The following is a 24,747-nucleotide window of genomic DNA, read 5'->3' as shown; positions in this document are numbered from 1 at the left end:
GACCAAAAATTGGTTGTTGAATTATAATTTGAGAGCTTTTCTTTACTTGCCAGTTTCTTTGTAAATTTTTGTAAAGCTCCTTGAGGACAAGACGTGACTAAGGTATAAAAAACAGGTTTTGACGTAGGGAAAACCTATTTTTGGTGGTTGCTGTTCAGCCCTCAAAACCCTCCCACTTGCCTGACAAAAAGACAGAATTTGGGTAAGGGATCATCCTGCATTGACCAACAAAAAGGACCCATTATGGGGTTAGTGCTGTCAGTGGACCTCATGCAGTACACTGTAGGCATGACTTAAGGCTCTTTGCAGCATGCCTTTGGCTCCCACCTGCAACCACTTTTGTTCCTTTTACTGTACCTCCTTTCATATTCTCTTTCTTCATCTTACTTTCCACCCTCTCCTAACACATGATTCATAGTGCAACTGCAAGGTTTTCCTCCTGTTACACCTTTTCAAACCTTTTACAGTCAATTTCCATTTTGGTCCTGAATGAGCTCACAGGTCCCAGTGCTTGGCCTTTGGGCTAAATTCTATATTCAACTCAATCCAACAAAAAGGAACTTTGCCGTGGTACGTGTTTGGTTGTACGTAAACATATGATGGTTCATAAGCGTATAGCCACTTCTTCTTATGGGTTTTGACACAAATAAACTGGGTTTTAGCATTTGCTGAGGATAAGAGAAAGTGCACTCTTATCTTGAGTCCATTTTATACTCAATCACATGTTACAATGTTTATCATTATGACATAATACCCAGCCAGAAGACTAGCTAAAAGAGAATTCTTTGACATTAAAATATGTTTTTCCTACGTCAAATCCTGTTTTTTAATTCAGCTGTGAATTCCTGAATTTACTGGGAATATCTCATAGGGAGGGATAATCAGGGTTATTTGAACTGATTGCAGTGTCTAGGAGGAATAAAAAAAAAAACTGACCTGATGAATCTCCCATCAGTCAGAATAACTCAAAGCTTAGCTTTATAATTGGATCTGATGACAAGAAAATAAATATTAACTTGATGGCTTTGCCAGGTAATGTAGTTTTGTGAGACATTTAACAGAAAATCAATTGTATTTCCAGACTTGTATTATTCCTGAACAAAGGGACACAGTTATAAAATTTTCTGCCTACATCAAGAAAACAGCTATTGCCGCTCCATCACATTCAGGACAATAACAAAAAAACATCACAGACTATTTTTAATGACACAATTTCTAAAAAGAAGAAATAACCCCTTTAATTGTATTTCATCACCACTTAGCAACCACACAGAGTTAAGAATACTGGGGCTTGTGTTACAATATTGAAAATTGACTTAAGCAGTAGCAACGGCAGTACTCCGACTGTGAAGGATTTGGGCCAGTGATTTTGTCTACACTGCCGAGCAAAGCATTTGAAGGAAGGCCGAGAATCTTAAAACAAAGTTCATTTTGTACTGCCTGAAAATCCTAGATATGAACAGTTATAACAATTATTACTCATTCTACTTTCTATTGTCATATACAGTATTACTGTTTAATAAAATTAAAATAGTTACAAGATCACATTAGCCATTTACACATGTGCATATCAGAGCTTCCAGAAAGTATGAAATAAACTTAGACAATGTAATTGTAATTTGAATTATGCCCTGCCCATTAGGTTATAAATTACAATTTTCTTACTATCATCTTTTGTTCAAAAACTACCATATTGTAACTATGTTTCTGTTTTTCAAATGACTGGAATAAACTATACACACAATGAAAACATTTATCAAGCCATAATAACAAGTTGTTTTTCTGTAATTACTAGCTGTAGGTGTAGTCAGTTTTGGCAGCAATTAACAATATTATAATTACTATTTTGACAAGATGAAGGATTAGTACAGAACTGACTTTTTAAAGGTAAAAATGTATGTAGTGACTGTCTAAAACAATACTGAACAGTTTTAATGTTATATATTTCAACCTTTTTATCATTATTACTTTCAATTTTCACTGGGAATCTAGTCCAATGTTTAGTTTGAGACAAAATTTGGAAAACAGAATTCCAACAGTGCTGTTATCTACAAATACAGCCCAGTTTTATATAGGAGCAAGGACATGAAGGCAACAGTTGTATAACACCCCACTATGCCATGTCAGTAAAACCAAGTGAAAGCCAGCTTTTTAGCAACACTGACTTTATGGAGGCTGATTTACGAGCAACATCCACAAAATATAAGGTATGTGGCTTTATACTCAACTCAATAAATTCACGTAACTGGAGAGAGGGTTCACTAAAACAGTGTGCTTCAAGTAATTGAAAATTTTTTCTGAAAATTATTAAAAGTATAAATAAAGTTCTGAATGGAGATGCACTTGTAAAGATCAAACACAAGGAATATTCTTACTTGGAAAATATAGGATAAAAAGGAAATGGAAATGCCTTCGTTTTTGCTGCACACTGCTAAGACTGTCATATTTGGTGTGTTTCTTGTTTATTAATGAGTTAGCAGAGAAAATAAATAAAGTTAATGCTCCACAGTGACTAAATTAACAGCAAGAGAATAATCACAGACAATACAGCTATCAAAGTTAGTATCAGCCTACCCCTTTAAAATGAAAACATCTTAGAAACCTCTATTTTATCCAAGAAACACAACTGCTATGACAGTAGACTTGTAAAATCCCATTATCACTGATTTGTATTCCTTGTAATTTAATAGTGCTTCTTTAAAGGCGAGTTTAACAAGACGTAAATAATATATTAAGCCCTTAAAGAAATCCACTATAAAGCTACAATCATCGATACATGAGATTTCAAGACAGGTATAGAGCTAGACACGTGTGAAAGGGACCCTGACTAATTGGCAACACTCAAGATATGGGGTAATGACTATACACCAACAGACTCCAAGATATGGGACATGGCAGTTCAGTTATCAGATTATTCATTAAATTAATAAAATGTTAGTTACTTCCTTACAAAAAAATACCCAAAATTAAAGTCTGAACATAATGGCAGTGTTGATAGCAAAACTAAATTATTAAAACTTAATGAATAAAATTATATTACATCCTAAATGTGAAACAAACAACTTTCATCCTGGTAGCACCATTGTCAGCTGAAAAATAAACAAGCATGATAGTAGTTACAATTATTAAAAAAAGAAAAGATGCAAAAGTTCATCATGCAGCCAAATGGCAGAGTATTTAAGAAACCATTACTTGAAGAAAAAAATGAAACAAGCATAACCAAAGAAGTTCACCTATATCATGAGTGAGGAGATTATTACACTAGGAACAACACAACAGGTTGTCATACACAACATCACCAACCATTTGGCACATACATACAAAAGCTCTCACATCACAATATATCTCATATTTTTAGGATTATTTAGATCTATAGATTTGTATACAACAAATTTTCTAAAAGTTGGTCTTCTCAATTACACTATAATTTAAAAACCGTGTCCTTTGGCACAAGATTATCCCAAAATTTCCTTATGTTGCAGTCAGAATGATTTAATAAAATAATCTATATGTAAATGTCTAAATTTAGATAAAAGATGAACACATTGGACTGATAAAACTGCAAGAGAGCTAGATAATCAGAGGCAGATGAATTACCTAATGACAACCTTATGGGAACAGTTATGGAATTCCTTGGACTAGGTTACAAGACACGTGATATTGCAGGAGTATTGAGGCGGCAGGGGTAGCATTATACACATCTGGTCTCCTAAGGAGGATCAGTACATGTACATTTAAACAAGGCACAGTTATCCCTTTTAAGAATAGAACTCTATGATCACCAAACAATATATTCAACTCGTTCAAGTGGAGGGATAAATCTTGACATAGTTTTGGCTGCAAAGAATGACAGGGCATGAAACTACGTATATATATATATATATATTATCTTTTCAGTTCTTTAAGACTGGAGCATAGGAAGGAGGGGATGTGGTGTTTGCTGCAGCAGTCCCATCAGTTTATTTTCCCTCGTTGCTGGAAGACTAATCCATGTTTACTAGACTACTAGTATGGAGAATTCTTCACACCACCTTTTAACCTCGGCGACGTCCCTTGCCCCTTCCTCCTCGATATCCTCCTCGAAGCCTTCCAGAAAAATAAAAATCATTAGTTTCATCTATGGATGTTTATTAAAGTTGTCAAGTAGTTTTCAGGACCCTGTAAGTTTACTGAATCACTATACATATACTAGCATTAATTAAGGAGTAAGTTTTCTCAACTGCTATTTATCATCATTAAAGTGTTAAAAGTGGAATGGATCTCAGCATGACAACCTTAGTATTACATATATGTATTTGTTATATATTGGCTATCCAACACAATCTCTTGCATCTCCACTGCTAAGCAGCTTTTATTTGAACGAAACCTGTGTAAGGTTGAAGAAAGAGCAATGATTTCAAGTGAGGCAATTCTCATACATATTTATATTACAGTATATAATAATAGTAATAATTAACAAATTCATAGAAATGTTTTTAGCATCTGCATCTCCAAGATCACAAGATAAAACAAGTTATGAAGTAGGAAAAACCTATTTTTGTTAGTCACTGTTGAGTCCTCAAGGATTACCCTTTTCATGGTCTATCCAGAGCTCCATGGTGACCAAACTAAAGTCAAAGAATTCTCTTAACTGGTATTATGGCTGGGTGTCGCGTCATAATGATAAACATTATAACACATGATTAGAGTATAAATAGACTCAGGATAAGGGGGCACTTTCTATTATCCTCAACAAAAGCTAATACCCAGTTTACCCATGTCAAAACTGCAAGAAGAAGAAGTGGTTATGTGCATATGGACCGTCATATTGTTTACACATGACCAAAATCTGACCAAGACGCCATTCCTTTCTGTCAGTCAATGCAAGATGATCCCTTACCCAGATTCCATGTCTTTTTGTCAGGGAAGTTGGAGGGTTTTGAAGACTCAACTGCAACTACCAAAAATAGGTTTTTCCTTTGTCAAAACCTGTTTTTTGATAGTGTAGTCGCTGTCTTGTCCTCAAGGAGATTTAAAATAGACAGGTGACAAAAAGCTCTTAAATTTTAATCCCGACAACCCAAAAACATTTTTGGTCCAGGATCAAGCCACTAGTTTCAAGGCCCTATTCTTTATTCTAAATACCTTATAGTTTGGTAGCAAAGAACAAGAAACTAAGTGTGAACTCACATTTTTTAGGGTGAAGTTCTGTGGTGACTTAACTAAGCATACTGGGTGTGGTTGCAGTATTGTCATACCTTCCCCAGCAATAGTTAGCATACCGGCCTGTTAGGAAGACCCGTGATTTGCCGCTGTAGTGCCTGTGGGTCAAGGCTATCCATGCCACCTACTGATACACAGTGTAGTCGAACTTGTTCGAGCTCGTGACGAGTATTGCTAGTGTGTAGGAAAAAATGGACACTTTGCAATGTCTGCTGTGACCTCTCAGTAAAACTTGAAGTGCTTGAACTGGGCATAATGTTTTGTCTGCTAACTCTAGTTTACTTAGACTAGATTTCCTTCTTAAAGGAATCCCATTCTTGGCCAGGAATGACAGGCCAGAGGACAATAATAATTGATCATCAGCTGCTTGCGTGATGTACAGTATTGTCCTCATCTAAGAGAGCCCAGTTTGCTAATAAGCACACCTGATGCTAATGCAGTCAAGGAGAACACTGTAGCTTGTGAGTTGTGGTTGTATCAGGTCCACTGAATTGAGGGGACCAAGTGATTAGCACCATTCTAGAGCAGATCTTTGTAGTGCAAAGGACCGCAGAAAGGAGGTGAAAACTTATATACTAGAGACAAATTACAAAATCATAAAACAATGGTTCCATTAATGCTGCCTTCTATTCCATGATTGTTGTAACTACAAGGTGTTTTTCTTCAAAAGGGGATAAAAAATTTTAAATTATCCCTAGAATTTTTGACTGGGCTCTTGGTATGGATACTGGCATTGCTAGATATACAAAATCTATAATTTTTGCACTTGGTACCCAGCAATGTTGGGCGAGTAATTTTCATGGTACAGATATTTAAGAAAATCCACCCGTGAAGGTCTTGGCTTAGAAAGGAGGATCTTTTAATGACTTTCCTTCCTATTGACTAGGATAAAACTATTTATCTCTTTGCCCGTTGTTAAAGTAATAGGAACCAATGCCTGTTTGGCCAATTTGGGGCTTTGTATTAAGTAAGCTGTCCCTTAGTAGGTTAGGAGTTTGCTCCGCATCTTGAAATCTGGATTAATGGAGGAAAAGGGTATATCATCCTCTATTTGTTCCAGTCTTGTAGGAAGGCATCTCTTGCTGTTGCTTGCCTAGCAGTTTGTGATTCTCATATAGGTCCACTTCTATTTGTGGAAGCATATTAGCTGTTTTCTGAAAGAGTAGTTATCTAACTCCACTCTGTTGAGGCTGTCATTTTATTGAGAAGAGGTGAGTATCATTCTGACCTCTTAATGCAGGCCATTGAAGTCATGTTGTCTAGAATCAACCAAATGTCTCTCTTCTGGAGGTCTGAGCTTTTTGAGTGACAAGAAGACAGCCATCAGCTCCAGGAAATTGATACAATTCCTCAGAGCAGCTGAACACCTCCCTGCCACCTGACGATCGTCCCAACATCCTCACTACCTGTCAACTTCAGTATGTACCGTGTCAAACTACAAGAAGCAAAAGAAGGTTGCTGCTAAGCCAATGCAACCTAAGAAAAGTTATTTGCAGGAGAAAACCCTTCTTTAAGTAGCAGATGCAAGAATTGCAGTCAACAGCATCATAGTGACACATGTAAGGCAGCATCTCACAAGTGCAGGGACTGTGCTAAAACTGGCCATTTCCCATACACTGCTGCATGTCCCGCATTGGCTAAGGAGTGCCGAGTTTGCTATAAATTTGGCCACTATGATGTTTGCTGTGCACAGAATAAGTCAAAGGGAACTAAGGAGTTGAAGGATTCAAAGGAAAATAAATTGAACACCGTCAAGACATCTTCCCCAGCTATACGTTCTGTCACTTTACGCCCTCAAGGTTGTCCCTCACCGCCTATCAATTTACATGTTGTATGTGGCGGTAAATCAGAGAAGATCAACGTTATCCCTGATACTGATGCAGATACAACTGTTTTTGGGGTGCAGCATCTACAAGCACTGGGCATCAGTACCGAGGAATTGCGGCAGCCCCCTGAATTACAGTTCTCCAACACCGAAGAATCACCCATGGAAGGTAAAGTTTAGGGATCAATGGAGGCCATGATGACATATGGCAATATATCATAAAAGGGGTATATTGACATCCTTAGTTCTCTCCCAACTGTGTTATGATGCCCTCCGACACCTAAAGATCATTCTCTGGGACTTCCCGCGTCAAACGCAAGAGAGGAAACTGAGCAGGACTTAAGCAGGAACCAGTCAGGTGCCAGCCAGCCAAGTTAACACATCTGAACCTAAATCTGTTTCTCCACCCCCTGCCACAATGTCACCGGAAGAAGCCAGGCAATACTTTCTTTCTCAAGGAATATAGCAGTGTGCTAATGACAAAGGAGCAGTTTCATCAAGGAGCACAACTTAAGCCAATGACTGGGCCGCCCATGCATATTCATTCACCTTTGCAATCTACACTCCACATACAATACCACTAGACTTTCAAGAGGACGTCATGACTGAGTTGGAGGCAATGGTAGCACAAGGTATCAATGAACTTGTTGGGGATCAGCTGTCCCCATGGTGTCGGCCGTTAGTGGTTGTGCCCAAACCTACAGGTGGTGTTCGTGTCACCACAGATTTAAGCAAGTTAAATTCACAGGTGCCAAGGCCAGCCCATCCCTCACCATCACCGTTTAGTGCAATTAGGAGTATCGATCCTACTTCCAGATATTTCTCCACCATGGATGCATTGTGTGGCTACTGGCAGATCCCTCTAGCAGAGGAGGACCAAGCCCTTACAACATTCATCACACCCTATGGTCAGTATCGCTATCGTCATTCACCTATGGGATTCAGTGCCTCAGGAGTACTGCAGGGGAGGTGATGTTGCCCTTCAAGGCATCCAAAATTGTAAGGTGGTGGATGACATTCTTGTATATGATAGGGATTATTATTCTCACTTATGCAGGGTTAACAAAGGTTTGTCACGTTGTAGGACTCATGGTATTACTTTAAATGCAGAAAAGTTTATTATTGCTAGCCCTACCGTATCATTTTGTGGATACACATTATCTGAAGATGGAATTGCAGCCGATAAGGAGAAGGTTCAAGCTATATCAGAGTTCCTGAAACCAGCAAATCTGACAGATTTAAGGTCATTCATTGGTCTTACTAACCAGTTGACAGAATTTTCACCAAATCTTGCAGCTGCAGCAGATCCACTTCGACCACTAATGAGCCGCGAGAGATCCTTTACGTGGACAGCAGATCATAATGCTGCCTTTGCCAGTGTTAAAAAGGCTCTCTCTCAGCCACCTGTGCTAGCTCATCTTGACCCGACGTGCCCCACCATACTGCAAACTGATACTTCTCATTTATATGGCTTAGGATATGCCCTTCTGCAAGACCATGGGGAAGGCCATTTCCGTTTGGTCCAGTGTGGTTCACGATTTTTGGCTGATGCAGAAACTAGATGGGCCACCATTGAGTTGGAATGTTTAGCTTCAGTTTAGGCTATGACTAAATGTCGCCATTACTTACTTGGATTACCCCATTTCACATTGGGACTGACCATAGACCCCTGGTACCCATCTTGAATACATATACATTGGATGCAGTAGAAAACACATCTCCAGCGTCTGAAAGAGAAAGTTTCACCATATATCTTCACTGCAGTGTGGCATAAGGGCAAGGAACATTGCATACCCGATGCCCTCTCACTTTCCCCTGTGAGCCACCCAACGTCTGAGGATGATTTGCTAAATAGTGAAACTCATCTTTCCCTGAGAAGTGTAAAAGCCAAGACCGTCGACGCAATTTCAGAGGTGAAGACATCAACTACGCAAGATCTGATCTTGGAAGAAATTCGCACTGCAGCACATGAGGACCCCTCATACACAAGACTCCTCCAGAACGTTGCCAATGGATTCCCCAGTCACCGCTACGATCTCCACAATGACATACTACCCTATTGGAATATAAGGGAGGATTTATACACTGATGATGACCTTGTCCTGTGCAGGGCCCAAATAGTGGTTCCCTCAGCTATGCGACGCAATATTTTAATATGCCTTCATGACAGCCATCGTGGAGTGGAGGCAACTAAGTATTGGGATAGACTGTATATTGGCAGATATAGCAAATACGGTCCACGCCTGTGAGCCATGTCAGATAATGCAGTCAAGTCAACAGCAGGAGCCGTTGTTATGCAACGAGAACCCCTCTCGTCCTTTCAAATCTGTATTGGCTGATTTCATCAGTGTTGCTGGGAAATCTTTCCTCTTGTATGTAGATAGGCTATCTATGGCCAGTAGTGGTAAAATTTGGTACTAATACTACAGCAGAAGCAACGACACGACACTTCAGCCACATCTTCCGAGACTTACGTGTTTCAGTAAGGCTGATGACAGATGATGGACCTCAGTTCACCAGCTCTGAATTCAAGAATTTTCTAGGCAGAAGGGGTGTTCAACATGTGATGTCCACACCCCACTATCCCCAAAGCAATGGCCATGCCAAGGCAGCTGTAAAGAAGATCAAACATTTTATTCTCAAAGTAGCACCTTCTGGGAATATCGACACCGAAGACTTTGACGGAAAATTGTTGGAGATACGGAATACTCCTAACTATGCTGGCCATTCTTCAGCACAGATATTATATGGCCAAGCCCTTCGATCATGTGTCCCAGCCCATACATCATCATTCAAGCAAGAATGGCAAGCGAAAGCAGATGAATACGACCATCATGTAGCATCACGTTCTCAAGCAGCCAAAATACGGTATGACAGCCATGTATATCCTTTGGCACCACTTAAGCTCGATGATAATGTCCGGATTAAAGACCCTATCTCAAAGTGATGGGATAAGACAAGACGTTATAATGGGCATCGGCAAGTTGCGAGACTACCATGTGAAATTACCCTCAGGAAGAATATTATGGTGTAACTGCCGTTTCTTATGCTCTGTACATCTCCCTAATTCACAATTGCATGACGAGATGCAACAATCTCCAAAGAAGAAGGATGTAGCCCCTGCTACAAGTCAACAACCGCAAAGTGACACTCAACTAAAGTGTTGACATTCTCCTAGACTCCATACCCGTTCATAAAGCTCTTTGAACGCAAAGGGGAGGGGGAGGTGATGCATAGCTCGCCACTGTTCACAGCTCCTCCAGTGTATTACTTTTATATTGATAATTTTCACATATTATATGGCTTAAGGACTTATGCAAGTGTTTCAGTGAAGCCCTTTATTAACTATCTATTGAATGATAACAAAGAGAGACAAGAGAGAAGACCCTTGTGAACTCTTGAGGGGCTGTGGTCAGCCCGAAGCACAGGACTTTGAACTTGAAGACCTTGTCTCCGAGAGAGAAGCAAAGGAACTTCCTGGACGATGGATGAATAGGGATCTGGAAATATGCGTCCTTCAAATCTATTGACAGAATAAAGTCGCTTTCCCTCACAGCTGCCAACACTGAACAAGGGGTCTCCATCTTGAACCTCGTTTTCCTGATGAAATGATTCAAGGTGGATAAGTCGATTACAGGCCTCCAACCCCCAAATGCCTTGGGCACCAAGATGTGACTGTAAAACCCTGGAGATGGATGGATGCACCACTTCCTCTGTCGCATCCTTGTCCAGCATCTTCTGCACTTCCTCCCGGAGAGCCAAGAACTTCAGAGAATCTGGGAGATACACCCTCCTGAGCAGAGGCTTGTCCGAGAGCGGGGTAGAAAAGTCGAATGGCAGTAGATACCCCACCAGAAGGACATCTTTTACCCACTTCTCCGCCCCATAACTCTGCCACTTGGCCCACTGGTCTGCCAGGCAACCCGCCACCCGTAGCGCAGGAGAGGGAGAAGCGCCTAACCGGCCGACGACCTCCTTTTTCTCTGCCCCTAGGGTCCCTTCTCAACTTAAAAGAGTGGGAATGAAAGGAACGTTCGTCCTCTGACCTAGGCTGGGACAAACAGAGGCCCAGCTGAAACAGAACTCCTTGACGGCCTACCAGGCAACAATCTTCGTGACTGCTGCTGGGCAGGGGGAGGAGGAGCCGGACGTCTCCAAGGATGAGACTCTGACTTTGACACAGCCTGGTGCAATAATTCCTCAATGCCAGCAAGGACCCAGGGTCAACCGATCTTTTCATCCTGGAAAAAGCCACATCTCTTCTAATCTGGAGAAGATTAGCCCATAAATTGACGCTGAGGTGTGCATGATCCGAGAACGCCTTGCCCCCAGACTGCAACAAACTGGCAAGAGAAGAAGCACTAACCAACCCCTCTGGGGACCTGTCAGATGCTATCTTGGCAATGACCGCCGACTAGAAGTACAACCAAGAAACCGTCTGCAACATGGAGACTGCTGTAGACTCCAAAGCTGAGGCATCCTGTGGAGATAAGGACGGAGCCACCAATCTCACCTGCTCCATAGTCAACCTCCGGCTTCAGACGAGTGACTTCCAGATTAAGATGATGTAACATCAAGTCAGCAGAGTTCGTAGCATAGTACTTCCTATGCCTCATAAGCCAGGCGGGGAAGCACCCCTTAATGGCAGCAGAGTTCGTAGCATAGTACTTCCTATGCCTCGTAAGAGGCGGGGGAAGCAACTTGGCAGAGCCCCTTGAGCAAAGCGACCCATCCCGATCTGAAACACAGGTGTTTACCTTATGTAAGACCAACTGGACATTCCCCGACAAGAGGAGATGAAACGATGACTTGGGTTCTTGCGTATCTCCCAGCAAGGCTTCCAAGCAGGAAGGAGCGAAAGACGACCGAGCCTGAGTCCTACTCTCCAAATTCTTGAACTCATGAATGAGATCGACAACTTCTGTAAAGGAAGATAAAAACTCTTGCATGTTTCCCTCCTCCTCCTCCGGCAACGGAGACCGACGACGCGAAGAATGTGCAGGCTTACCCAATGCGCCTTCTTCGTGTAAACTAACAGAAGACCCAGCAGCCAAACAGCCCAAATCACCAACCAACCTATCTGGGCTGGATCCAAGCGCCAACTCCTGCAACGAACCAACCACAACACTGGGAACATCACTACGCACACTCCCAATAGATGACTTGAGTATGTGGTGGCGTACGTGCACATGCAAAGGTGAAGTGTCTTGAACACTCAAAATAGAACAAGAATCCCTCGGAGTCGAACCCCGGGAAGTACTAGGGGGAGGGGTAGGCATACACTCCTGCTGCAGTATGTCTGCGCTCATAACTTTCGATTTCTTGACAGGCGCCTTGAGATCCTTACAGCGACAAATGGGCCCTGGTGTTGGAGAAGCAGAAGAATTTGCAACATGGACGAATGTGGGAGGTTGCAACACACTCGCAACTCAATGCAGAGGACCAAGCAGCCACTGCAAATCGCACAGGGGATGAAACATTAACACTCTCAGTAACACCAACACGTGCAGGAACCTTGGCGTGCCACTCCTCACTCACATACGAAGAAAGGGCAAAGTCCTTAACCTTCCAACACTTGATACGCCGATGCGGCAGAGATGGGGGAGAAAGAAAAGAAGACAGCGCTGGCTCCTTACACAATCTCTTTGAAGGAGGTAGGGGCAACGGAACACCCTTGCTTCCAGTCCTCCTAGACGACTTGACAGCAAACCTATCTTCTAAAACAGAGTCCAATCTCTTAAGAACTGCCTGACATAAGAGCCTCAGATGGATCAGCAAGAGAAGGGGCCGACAACATGGAAGGGAGATGCAGCAAAATGGATGGCAGTGATGATGTCATGAGAGCAAACGATAATGATACAGAAGAGCGAGGCAGCGCAGTGGAGGAAACTGGGAGTGACATCCTCGCTGGAGGGACATCACTAGCGGCGCTGACATCACGGCTTCCTCTTGATCCAAAAGGGAAGTAGACGCCACTGGCGGAGGGATACAAAATGGCTGACCCCGTGACATCACCAGTGGCGCTGATGCCATGGCTTCCCTCTGACTTGAAGAAGCAGCAGTCGTCACTGGTGGAGCAATACAATATGGCTGACCTCGGCTACCAGTGAAGGCGAGGCCAGGAGAAGGGGGAGATCTTGGGCAGCCTGAGGTGGGGAGAGGCGAGCATCAAGAAGTGCATCAGCAAGGAGGGTGGACCCCGTAGCCCGTAGCCCAAGTGACCCCCAGACCGCCACCATTTTGGACACTTCCGACTGAAACGAAAGAAACTGATGAAAAAGCCTTCTCGGGAATTAAATTGACTCCCAGGGAAGAATGGGCGACATTACATAATAAATCAGCCTGAGGGCCTCCTGATACTTCCAATGACGAATCGATGGAAGAAAAGGAAGGAGTCAAAGGCACAACACTAGCATGGGGTGTGACTGCGGCAGGAGACGAAGCATTGGGAAGAGGAGAAGAAAACCCCTCCCACGAAGGAAGAGTAGAAACTCTACGACGCTCCCTCTTACTATAAAATAACTTCCACTGTTCTCTAGGCCATGTACAGCATTCTGTGCAGGGATTCATTATTATACAAATGTTAGAACGACACCTACTACAAGTTTTGTGAGGATCTGTCGCTGAAGAAGCCAAAAAACGAGAAACCTTGAGTACCTGGGCACACATGTTGTCGAGGCCGAGAAGGAGCAGAAACCATAATAAAAACGCACACACACAGAAACACAAGCAAAAACAGGCAAAGAACCGGGTAAAGGCTGAGAGAGGTCAACCACAACTCTTGCCCAGGCAGTTAAGAAAAAGACTGAAAGCTGTGGCATGGGTGCCTGGTCCTTGACCACTTTTCACCCGATATACGCACGCATTGCCAGAACTCACAAGATTCCTTGCTTTTCATCTGCGATTTAACCGGATCCAGCTAGGCGCTAGAAATGATCCTATTAAGACCGAAGGTTTGTTCACGTATGAACAACGACAGTTTACAGCTTTTCATCCACACTATAATCATTGTTCCACATTGTAAACTAACAATAATTTCATTGTTCCACATTGTAAACTAACAATAATTTTAACAAACTTAAAATTGTACACTTAGCTTTCAACTTATATGTTTCTATGAAACTTGGTAATGAAATAAATAAGCAAAGAACAAAATTCTCAGATCTAGCCTGACAATCATAAATCGTATGAAGCTCCAACGTGCACTGGCGAAATAAGGCGATTACGGCTTTTCACTTACAATAATCAATTGCTCCACAGTCTAACTAAAAAGTTTTTAAATTGGAACTTTAAACTATGCACTTAGCTGGTTTCTTGATCAACCAGAAAAAGGAATGGCGTCTTGGTCGGATTTTAGTCATGTGTAAACAATATGACGGTGCATATGCGCGTAACCACTTTTTCTTCTTGCGGTTTTGATGTAGGTAAACTGGGTATCAGTGTTTGCTGAGGATAATAGAAAGTGACCTCTTATCGTAAGTCCACTTATACTCTATCGTGTGCTGTAATGTTCATCATTATGAAGCAATACCTGGCCACATGACTAGTTAAGATAATTCTTTGACATTAGTCTGGTTACCATGGAGCTCTGGATAGACCATGGAAGGGGGTAATCCTTGAAGATGAAACAGTGCAACTCTATCAAAATATATACTAAAATTTGGTTAGTATTCCTAAGGTGTGAATACAGGTGTTTTCATCCCAGTAAGAAACATTTTTAATTCCATCTCGCATACTTGAAAAATAAAATAATTTTTGTTGTATCTTACATCAAAATACATATTGTACTTATGAGACTAGCTTCTTTTTTTACTTAGAAACAGATGTTCATGGGAACTAGTGTAAGCGTATGACCAGTGTTAGCAGCTGAACTGAAATCAAAATTTATTGATCAGAAAAAAAGCAAAAGAGAAATTTTAGTTGAGAATGTGGTGTGTGGGTCCCATGGAAGATGTTTAGAGCTGAATTAGAATACAATGGCATCACTGGAAATGCCCAGGATTAAACAAAGTAAATGGAGTAAACGAATCAAGAGGCCAAAAGAATATACTCTACTATAATAGGATTTACAGTATATTATGATTTAATGTTGAAGAGAATGCAGGCTTTGAAAGAGATATATGTAACTACTACTGCCTTAGCAATAAACTGAAATGGAAAATTACAGCCTACGTAAAAATAAATTGCAGGAATATAGGTAAATAAAAAGCTCCCTATTTGTGAACAGAAAATCTATGATATCTGTGAGATATTTTCACTTATAAACACTATGAAGTCATTTTGAAAATGGACACAGCTGAAATTCTTGGTTGGTTGTGTTGCTAAAATCATACTACTAGTGAAGCTTCAAAATATGGCATCCAGATGCAGGATAAAAGAATATCTCAAAGATTGAGATGGTCTGGATATGGGATGAAAATGGGAGACTATCAACTACTCTTGCTACAGCAGTAATACATATTAAAGTAGCTGAACAAAAACCCATTGAGGAGGTTCAGAAAGCCATGTTGAAACAGCATAGGAAGATGTGTAACTTGGGAATTCAGGAATGCTGGTAAAAAGCCATTTTACAAACACGTTGCAACATTCTTCTCATCCCATATTTCCTTGTATGAATCCATCACATACAGAGGGTCTTTTCATGCAAAAGACAACTGGTAGGGTTTCAATTCCTTGTAATTTACCAGAGACTATCCTCTATGTAAAGCTTTCTTCACATGAACTATTAGTGATAACAAAAACTTGGATGCTACTCAGATACTGCTCCACCTCTTTAACCAGCAGTTTGGAAGGTGGTTACTATAGTAAGCCTTTGGAAGTAAGTCTTGTCCATTTAGGCCCTTGATATCAATGCTAGACCTTGTGACCTCAGGCATACTTGAGTAAGAATCACTACCTATTCAGAGCTCAAGAATATGATGAGCCCCTTTATCCACTTCACTTTTCCTCAAGATTAGCTTTGGCCCTGTCTTCTTCATCTTCTCAATTTACATCAACATGGAGCCCTGTCGTCTTCATCTTCTGAATTTGCCTAAGTTGAATGTTTTCAGTTTATCACAATGCATAGAGTTTGGCAAAGGTCTAGAATCCAATCCTTGTCTTGAATCAATGCTGACGTGATGATGCTAGAATTAACCAATATCTAAGTAACTCTGTGGATGAATATATCTTGAATGGATCCAAGCCAAACCAAATTGAGCACTTTTGTAAAACCTTGAGGAGCTGTAGGCAGTTCAAATAAAGGTGCTTTAAATTAGATGACCATTCCCACCCCCGCCCCCCACATACACAAAATGAGACGTATCAATTTCTGAAAATCTTGATGAAAGGGTATCTAAAAGTACACACTGAAGATCTACTGAGCACTAAGTCTCCCTCTCTGACTCTTGGCACAAGCATGAGAAAGGTAAACCCCCTACTTATGGCAGTAAAGGAGGGGGATTGCCAATCTCAGGAGTTATTTCTTTTTGACTTTCCCTTCTCTTCTGGGCAAGGCTGAAATCGGAGGCCATAAGGACTGAGAAGGATGAAATAACTGGGAAACCTCATCAACCCTCTCAGATGTAGAAGCTTGCACAGATTGTTTTTCTACAGGCTTCCTAGCTGTACTGAACAAGGGAAGCCTTGATGGAAATGATCTAGGATCTCAGTTGAGGAAGGAGTCTCTAGAACCCTCTGTTCTTAACTGCTGTGTCCATGCAATTCTTTGGGAACTAGGGAGGAACTGATCACTGAACTACTATGAAAGTCAAGTGGGCTGTCATTAGAAACTGCCTGGAAAGAAGAGAGGCCCCTGTCTCTCCTAGTACAAAGAACAATGTTCATCCGCTGGTTTGAACACTGACGAGCAAGAAAAGTGAGGGCACTTCCGCCAGACACTAATAGCCTCCTAAACATAGCCTATCCCTCTGAAGTTGCAGGAACTGTCACTTAAAAGGCTGTCAAAACGTTAAGCCAAAGATCTAGTCAAATACCTGTTTCAAGGGCAGGTATAGCCACATTCTTAGACTTTTTTTCTTTTTTCAAAGGAATTGAAAGCTATACCTTCCTAACATTCTCTCAAGGGGTAGGTCATTAATCAGTCAACAGACCTACAAATCTAACTGAAGAGGAATAGTCAGCATACTCTGGAATGAACTCCACAAACCAAGTTGTTTTCCTCTTTCAAACCACCACAAGCCAAATGTGACCATGGGCCTTGACTGACAGATGCACCTCCATAGGCTGCCAAGGAGCTGAGGTCACCCACCCTAAATTATTGCAGTCATAAAAGTAAAAGCATGCAATAACCTTTTGAAAATGTTGCTCTAACTTAGTCAGCTGAGATTCCAGAGGGAAAAGACCTTCCAAAGGCAAAGGCTCTAAGGAATGTGAGCGGAGGGAGTGCATCGCCTTCTGCCTCTTGTGACCGTATCTCCCCTATGCATGTCCATGTTTGTGCAAATGAGAGGGGTGCTTCGCCATCTGCCCTGCAAGGTCATGCTTCTCCATCGCAGGTTCATGTTTGTGAGGTTGACAGTGAAGCTTGTGGAAGGAAGGCATCCTCGTCTTCATTACATGGCTGTAAGTCTCCTGTGTGTGCTGGTAATGCATTGTCATCTTCTCTTCATGGCTGTGTCTCTCCTCTTGGATGAGTTTTGAGTCTTCACCTTCCATATGCGTACGTGTCTCATCCTTGCATGTATGTGCCGATGATTTTGGAAGTACAGTGGACCCCCTGCATTCGCGTTCTCAGGATTCGCAGACTCACGCATTCGTGGATTTTCCTTGGGAACATTTCCCCCCATTATTTGTGGAAAATTTGCCTATTCATGGTATTTTTCTATAAAAAATATCCAGAAATTCATGGTGTTTTATCAATTTCATCATAAAATACACCTCTTGAGATAAAATTATAAAAAAACCAAGTATAACAATTTTTAGAGGGTTTTTCTCGAGTTTTAACTAACAAAATAGTAGGCAGTTTACAGCATTTTTATAGGGGTTCCAACTATTCACGGATTCTAACTATTCGCGGGGGTCTGGTACACATCTGCCAAGAATAGGGGGGGACCAATGTACTCCCTCTCCATCTGTTCCTGTTCCAGTTCATCGGCGTAAGGACGATAAGGTGCCAATTAAAAGGTCAAAAGTTGCAGAGACGGAGGTGGTCCAAGCTGTGTTTAAGGATTCTTCAATCAACATGACTGGGTTGACAGTTGGGAATGTGAGGCTTCCCTGGCCCACGGACGTGTTCCTCATTCTCCTGGAAGAGGCCTTAACCTTAAGAGTCAATCTCCTTCGAGTAGCTCTCTTCGGCAACGTTCCTTGTCTTGGGAATGTACTTGGTTGGTGTCTCACAGAAGTGTACTCGACTCGTCACACAGCCACGTACGTGATTTCTCCCCTGAACGTGTACGTGTTTCGGTTGATGTATGTGATTCAGTGATGGTGTACTTGGTTCTTCACGAGTCTATACGTGGTTCACCCCAGGACTATGCACAAGTGTCATTGTATGATGATGCTTGGGAACCTTCAGTCACAGGATCTTCGAGACTTCTCTCCTACCAATAATGTCCAGAATGTTAGGCTTCCTAGGGAAGCTTCATCAGTGTTGTTGCAAAAGGAGGACAATGCTGCCAAGCCTTCTTCACATCGTCGGTCACGATTGCCGGAGCAGGAGGAGGGAGATACTCTCAAGAGTTTATGTCTTCCTTTGCGAAAGTTGTTGACCTCATTCATGAGTTCAACAATCTTGAGTGTAGGGTGCTCCTCAGTCTTCTATCACCCCTACATGCATAGAGGCCTTGCTGGGTGCCAGTCAGGATTCTAGGATTTCTTTTGAACTTTCCTAGTCGGATCACGCTCAGCCCATCTTGCAATGTGTGGACACTTTGGTGTCGGACCGAGATGGCTCTCTGCAGTTCGAGGGATCATCCAAGTTTCTCCCTCCTCTTCTCATGTGGCATAGGAAGTACTACTCAACTAATGTAGATCCTTTGATGCCTCGTCCCCTTAACCCAGACATGATCCGTCTCAAACCTGGTCTAACTGTATAGCAGGTTAGGTTGGAAGGTCCTTCCTTGTTGTCACAAAAGCCCTTAGCTATGGAGACTACGGCAGCTTCCATCTTCCATACAGTCTCACGGCTTGACTTGTGGTTCACCACAATCACCAAAATTGCTTCAGATAGGTCTGTAGGAGGTTTAGTGAGTTCTTCCTCACTCACTAGACTGTAAATAGCTAGTGACCAAACGCAAGTGACGAAGTGCATGTAACTCTTTTGACGTCTTTGGCGTAACTGAGTCATTCTCTGAGTCTCGCCTATAAATAGCCGCTCTGAGCAGCTCTCCTCTCTCACACTACCTTTCATTGCTACCAGATGTATGAGAATCTCGAAAAAAATCAGAAAAAAATCCCTGTATATATGCAAAAATAAACACGCAAAAACGATTCTGTCAAACTCAGTCATACAGACGACCCAGTTATGATGACGTCATCATTTAAAAACCGCTATATCTTCATTATTTGTAAAAATAATTGGCTGAAACTTCTGAAAAGCATGCACGGCATGTTTCTGTATAGATACAAGTAATAACTCGACTTTTTATTTTTTCAAGTTGACATGTCATCCGCTATAGTGGACGGTCCCCTTAACTGACCCACCTTAGTGCAAACTTGTGGGTCAACCACCTCCAAGGAAGGAGAGATGCAACTCTGTCCAATGTGACAAGTTCAGTGGACTCTGAGTTTTTATTGGCGCTCAGGAATGGGGATCTCCTTGATTTGCAGTTTCTGTTCCTGAGGACTGAATTAACAAATATGATAGACCAGCAACGGGCAGATACTAAGGACAGGTTAGTTCATCAGGTGGTATCCAAGTCGGAGGCACGTTCAAGACGCCTGCCTCCTCCTCCTCCTCCTTAGCGACAGGTAAGAAGGTCTTCACCTGTTGAATCTCCTGAGGATTCTGTTTTGGTGAGGGTCTCTCAGTCCCCCTCACAGGCTATTTCTAACAAGTAGCAGTGTCCCTTTCAATCTCACCCCTACAAGCCTAGGAGAGGCTCTAGGGGAAGGGGAAGAAGGGGTCTTCAATAGAGTGGGCGCCTCTCCCTTCCCATTGCCACAAGTAGGGGGATGCCTAGCAGGTCAGTGGGCCAAGTGGCAACTTATGGAGCGGAGAAATGAGTGGTTAATGTTCTGTGGGTGGGATGTCTACTACCATTCAACTTCTCTCCCCCATCCCCCCCCTTGGACAGACCTTTTCTCAGTCGGACGTATGCTTCTGACTCCCTGAAGTTCTTAGCTCTTCGGGAGGAAGTGTTGAAAATGCTGAACAAGGGTGTGATAGAGGAAGTAAAGCTTCCTTCTCCGGGGTTTTACAGTCACATTTGCCTGGTACCAAAAGCGACAGGCAACTGGAGACCTTTAATCGACCTTTCCACCATGAATCATTTTGTCAAGAAGACAAGGTTCAAGATGGAGACACCACGGACAGTGTTAGCAGCAATAAGGGACAATGACTTTTTGCTGTCAATAAACTTGAATGATGCTTACTTCCAGATCCCTATTCACCCTTCATCGGAAGTTTCTTCACTTCACTCTGGGAGAGCAGATATACCAGTTCAAGGTAAGGTATTCACAAGGGTCTTTGCCTTCGTCTTGACATGGGCTCATGCTCAAGGGATTCGCCTGCAACCACACTCTAAGTATGGACTAGTATTATCAAATAGGTGAAGTCTGTAGTTATGCACCAGGTACCTAACAATGTTAGATGAATAATCTTTAGGGTACACTAAATTTGGAAAATCCACAAAAGAAGGTAGTGGAACAGAAAGGAGGATTCAAAGAATACTTCCCCTCCTACTGTCTGGAATAAAACAACAGATGCCAATGGAATTGATTATCTCACCCACTGTTCCATCAGAACAAACCAATGACTGATGAGCCAATTTGGAGCCACTAGGTGGGCAGTTCTGTTGAAGGTATACAGCTTGGGTAAAACCTTAAAAATCTGGAAAAATTGAAGGAAACAGGTAGACTGCCTGTTCCATTTCTGGAGGAATGCATCTCTTGGTATTGCCTGAGTATCCAGGTTTGGAGACACACACACACTGGAAGTTCATGGTTTACTTGTGTAGCAAACAGGTCTACTTCTAGACGTGGAAAGCAGGTTGGCAATCACTTGAAAAGAGGGTTTGTCCAACATTCACTTGGTTGAAGCTGCCATCAACCTTGATGTGACACTTCCTTTTAACAGGTAACCATCTTCCAGCTACCTGATGATACTCCCAATGGCCTCCCTAACCTGCACAGTCAGGGGAGTCAGGTTGACTCGTTTGGCAAGAACACCCTTTCAAGTTCATGGACAAGGCATCTTCCTATCCACCTGCTTTTGTGTGTGAAAATGACCATGAAGCCTTTTCTGGGCATGCAAGAGCCAGACTCAGCTTACCTCTTTGAGCTGCATGTTGAGCATTGGATCTTTTATACATATTAACTGTAACAAGTCAATGATTCTATGCAGCATGGAGGGAACAGTGATAGGGATGTGCCCAGGCATTCTTGGAAGACTTGTGGAACTTCCTCGTAGTAGTCATTTATAGGTTAAGCTTATATCTGAATAATGCAAATTTTAATAGTAAAATTGGTTGTATTCACTCTTACCCAACTCTTACGTGTTTTAGCATTTCCACAAGAAAAATAATTGGCAAGAAGTATTGTTTAAAAAATTTGTAAGGTGTAACTTTTTTACAGCTGCAATTCAGATGTTTAAATTCTGCTAAACAGTTTTTGACATTCTGGAAATATGGTACATGCAGATCAACTGTTGAAATACAGAACTATAGTGTTTTAAATACATTTAAAAAAAATAAAAATAAATAAATGGATTTTTGCGAGGTTTAAAATTCCTATTAATACTTACTAATACTAATCAAATTTTTATGCATACATTTTGTCCTGCTTCACTGGTTACTATAAGAAAAGCTTTTCTTATAATTTTCATTTAATTACAGGATTTGGAATCAACTTATACTAAGTTGTAACTAAAAATCGTTTGCCATATTTGAATTGTTAAAACAGTCAAGTACAAAAAGACATTGAAGTCTTGATCCCTACTGCCATTCTTTGAGTCAGAAAATAAAAAGTACTGTAAAGGAAGAAAGCTGGAGTTTTTCTTCCCTCCAAAATATAGTGCCTAAGTAATAGAATTAATTGGTGATATGGCTTTTGTGTGTATTAAATGTATTGATTTACTTTTTACACAGCATACCAGATGAGACAAAATTTTTAGTCTTAAGAAATAGTATGAGGAACTTTGACCAACATGGAATAAAATGAAAGCAGATTAGCATAAATATCAGTTATTTTAACAAGTAGTGAGAGCTAAGAACTATCATTATCTGCAGTTTTGGCAAAAGCACGTAACATGACAGCTAGAGCAACTTTACATTTGAAGTTGGATGTTGCCTTTTCAAATTCTAGTCATCATGAGGTCTATTTCTTGTCAGAAAAAGTGCAGATAATACTACCTATTTGTTGTTAAATGATGAACTGCTTGAGAATAAAGGCTCTTTTGAGCAGAATAAAAGCCTTCTTGCTAGCCAGGAAGTTAGTAGTAATGCTAAAGATGTGATATTGGCCAAGGATAACCTTTGAAAATAAAAAATTGTGGCATCAAAAACCACTGTATCACACACTAAACTTTGCTGAGACAATGTAATGGACTCAACAGTGAACAACAGATGTTGACAAGTTGGGATGGGTTGTCATCTGAACAAGTTGACTTTGATCCTGAAAGGATGAAAATCAACAGAAAGGTAAACCGAGCTGCTGAGGTGATGAGAAATGACTAAAGAATGAGAAATAAGTGGCCAAAAAATATTAAAATAAGGAAGTCACCAACCACAATAGTTATATTACAGATAATGACTATTAACAACCGCCAAACAGGAAATAGTTGGTCAACACTGTTAGGAAATAGATGTCAGTGTGGGGATCAGCTTGTATATACATATATCTTTCCATGGTGCCTACAGGGGAAGTTAATTTCAAGTCAATTGGTATGTCAGGCTTGTTTAAGAAAATAACCTTAAACAAGATCATCTGCATATATCCTTGGGAACTATTACTATGATAATTGTAAATCTCTTCAAGAAAAGGACTCTGTAACACACATAAGTTTCTTGACTAACTGAGTAGCTCTCAAGTTATGAATATCTTTCACCACTTTTTCATTGCTTTTAACAGACAGCTACAAAACTGTGATAAGTACTGTACTCTTTCACAAGGGTAAGAGTAGTAATGTCAGTGGTCTTCAGCTTAAAATACACTGGGCTTTTGAGAAAGGTTTTTTTGACATACGTACCTCGACAGTCTTCCATTCTTACTTTTAACTTTGTAATGGGGAAACATTTTTCCAACAATCTTGCTTTTCATTTTGTAATGGGGAAACATTTTTCATAGGATTTCAAATACAATTTGTAAGACTGGTTTTAATCCTCAACATCTCCTAAATCTAGTAGGTTCTTTTAAACTGGTCATTAACGAAGGTTCTGCATGCTGTATTATGCTTTTTTTTAACATTCAAGACTATCTATGACATTGCATTTCCACTCTAAAACTTGCTCTATGTCAAGAGAAGCCAGGTAAGAATTTATTTTTAGCTTCAAGCATCACTTAATTTTCAGAGAACCTGATCTTAGCAGTAATATTTACAGTACAATACTCCTTTTCAGTGGAGAGTTCATTAACATTGGAAATCCTCAAATCAAAGTATGAGAAAAAGAGAAAAGGTGGACATGATAATATCTCACTAGATGGATCAACAATTATACACAGTTTGACTAGCAGATGGCATCTTGATAAACATTCTTGATGAATAGGTTACCTCTGTTACTTGTTAGAACTATGGCTGTTAGGTGTTAAGATCATTAATCTCTAAATGTGATTTGGATTCTACTTTCATGGGACTCTTAATCCCATAGAATTACTATCATATACCTTATGTAGAAATATTCTTACTTCTGATATTTTAAATATACCTTTCAGTCCAAGAAAATTTCTAAAAATGATCTTACTGCTAACACTGTCATTTGCTATTTTTTCCAAGCTTGATATGTATGGATATACAAATACTCCATTAGCCGACATAATACAATGCTATCTAATCTGTAAAAATGCTAACTGAACATTAATAATTAGATTTATGGGCGTCTTTACCTCTATACAATGTTAGTGAGAAAGTGTCGTACTACAGATGAGGAGGAAAACCAGGCTTGTTGATCTCCATAGCAGAGATGAGTGAAAGTGGAAGGAAGACGAGGTGGAAGAAGCAAAAAACGTCGTAAGCATAAAGCCAGGGCCAGAAGGGGTGTTATAAGTGGTAGTAGCCAGAGGTAGTATGAGAGAAATGTTTGTCCCAAGAGGATTAATTTGAATGCTAGAGCGGTGTGGGGCTTCTCTACGCGTTGTCTTCCGGTACCTGAGAAGAGCCACAGATTTAAAAATTGAAAGGAATTATGTTCCTTAGAAAGTGAAAAATAAAAAATCTGTTAAACTAGAATGACAGAGCATGCAGAAATATTACAAAGGCCTTTTTCCAATAATTAATGCATAGCAAATAGTATACAGAAAGCTGTATTTATATATAAGACATTAGTGCAAATTTACACGTCTTTAAGAATTCCGTATGAAATTCAAACAAAAGGATTATGAATGCAATTTTAAAGTTGCAATGG

The 24,747-nt window shown here is 41.0% G+C and overlaps 1 protein-coding gene across 1 annotated transcript in view; it reads right to left on the bottom strand.

Moving 5' to 3' along the window:
- Nucleotides 1-1,187: 1,187 nt before the first annotated feature.
- The window catches only part of LOC135219776 (basement membrane-specific heparan sulfate proteoglycan core protein-like), a gene marked incomplete in the record, with an annotated part of 1,285,796 nt that continues 1,262,236 nt past the window's right edge, over nucleotides 1,188-24,747 (bottom strand). Inside the window, 2 exon segments of the mRNA XM_064256828.1 lie at nucleotides 1,188-4,086; nucleotides 24,230-24,491. Of these exon segments, the coding sequence (XP_064112898.1) occupies nucleotides 24,242-24,491 (250 nt within the window).

The sequence above is a fragment of the Macrobrachium nipponense genome, chromosome 1 (assembly GCF_015104395.2).
Source record: "Macrobrachium nipponense isolate FS-2020 chromosome 1, ASM1510439v2, whole genome shotgun sequence".
In the NCBI taxonomy this organism is placed as follows: Eukaryota; Metazoa; Arthropoda; class Malacostraca; order Decapoda; family Palaemonidae; genus Macrobrachium; species Macrobrachium nipponense.
Note: the sequence above shows the minus strand (reverse complement) of the source record. Positions and strands in the feature narration are given on the sequence as shown.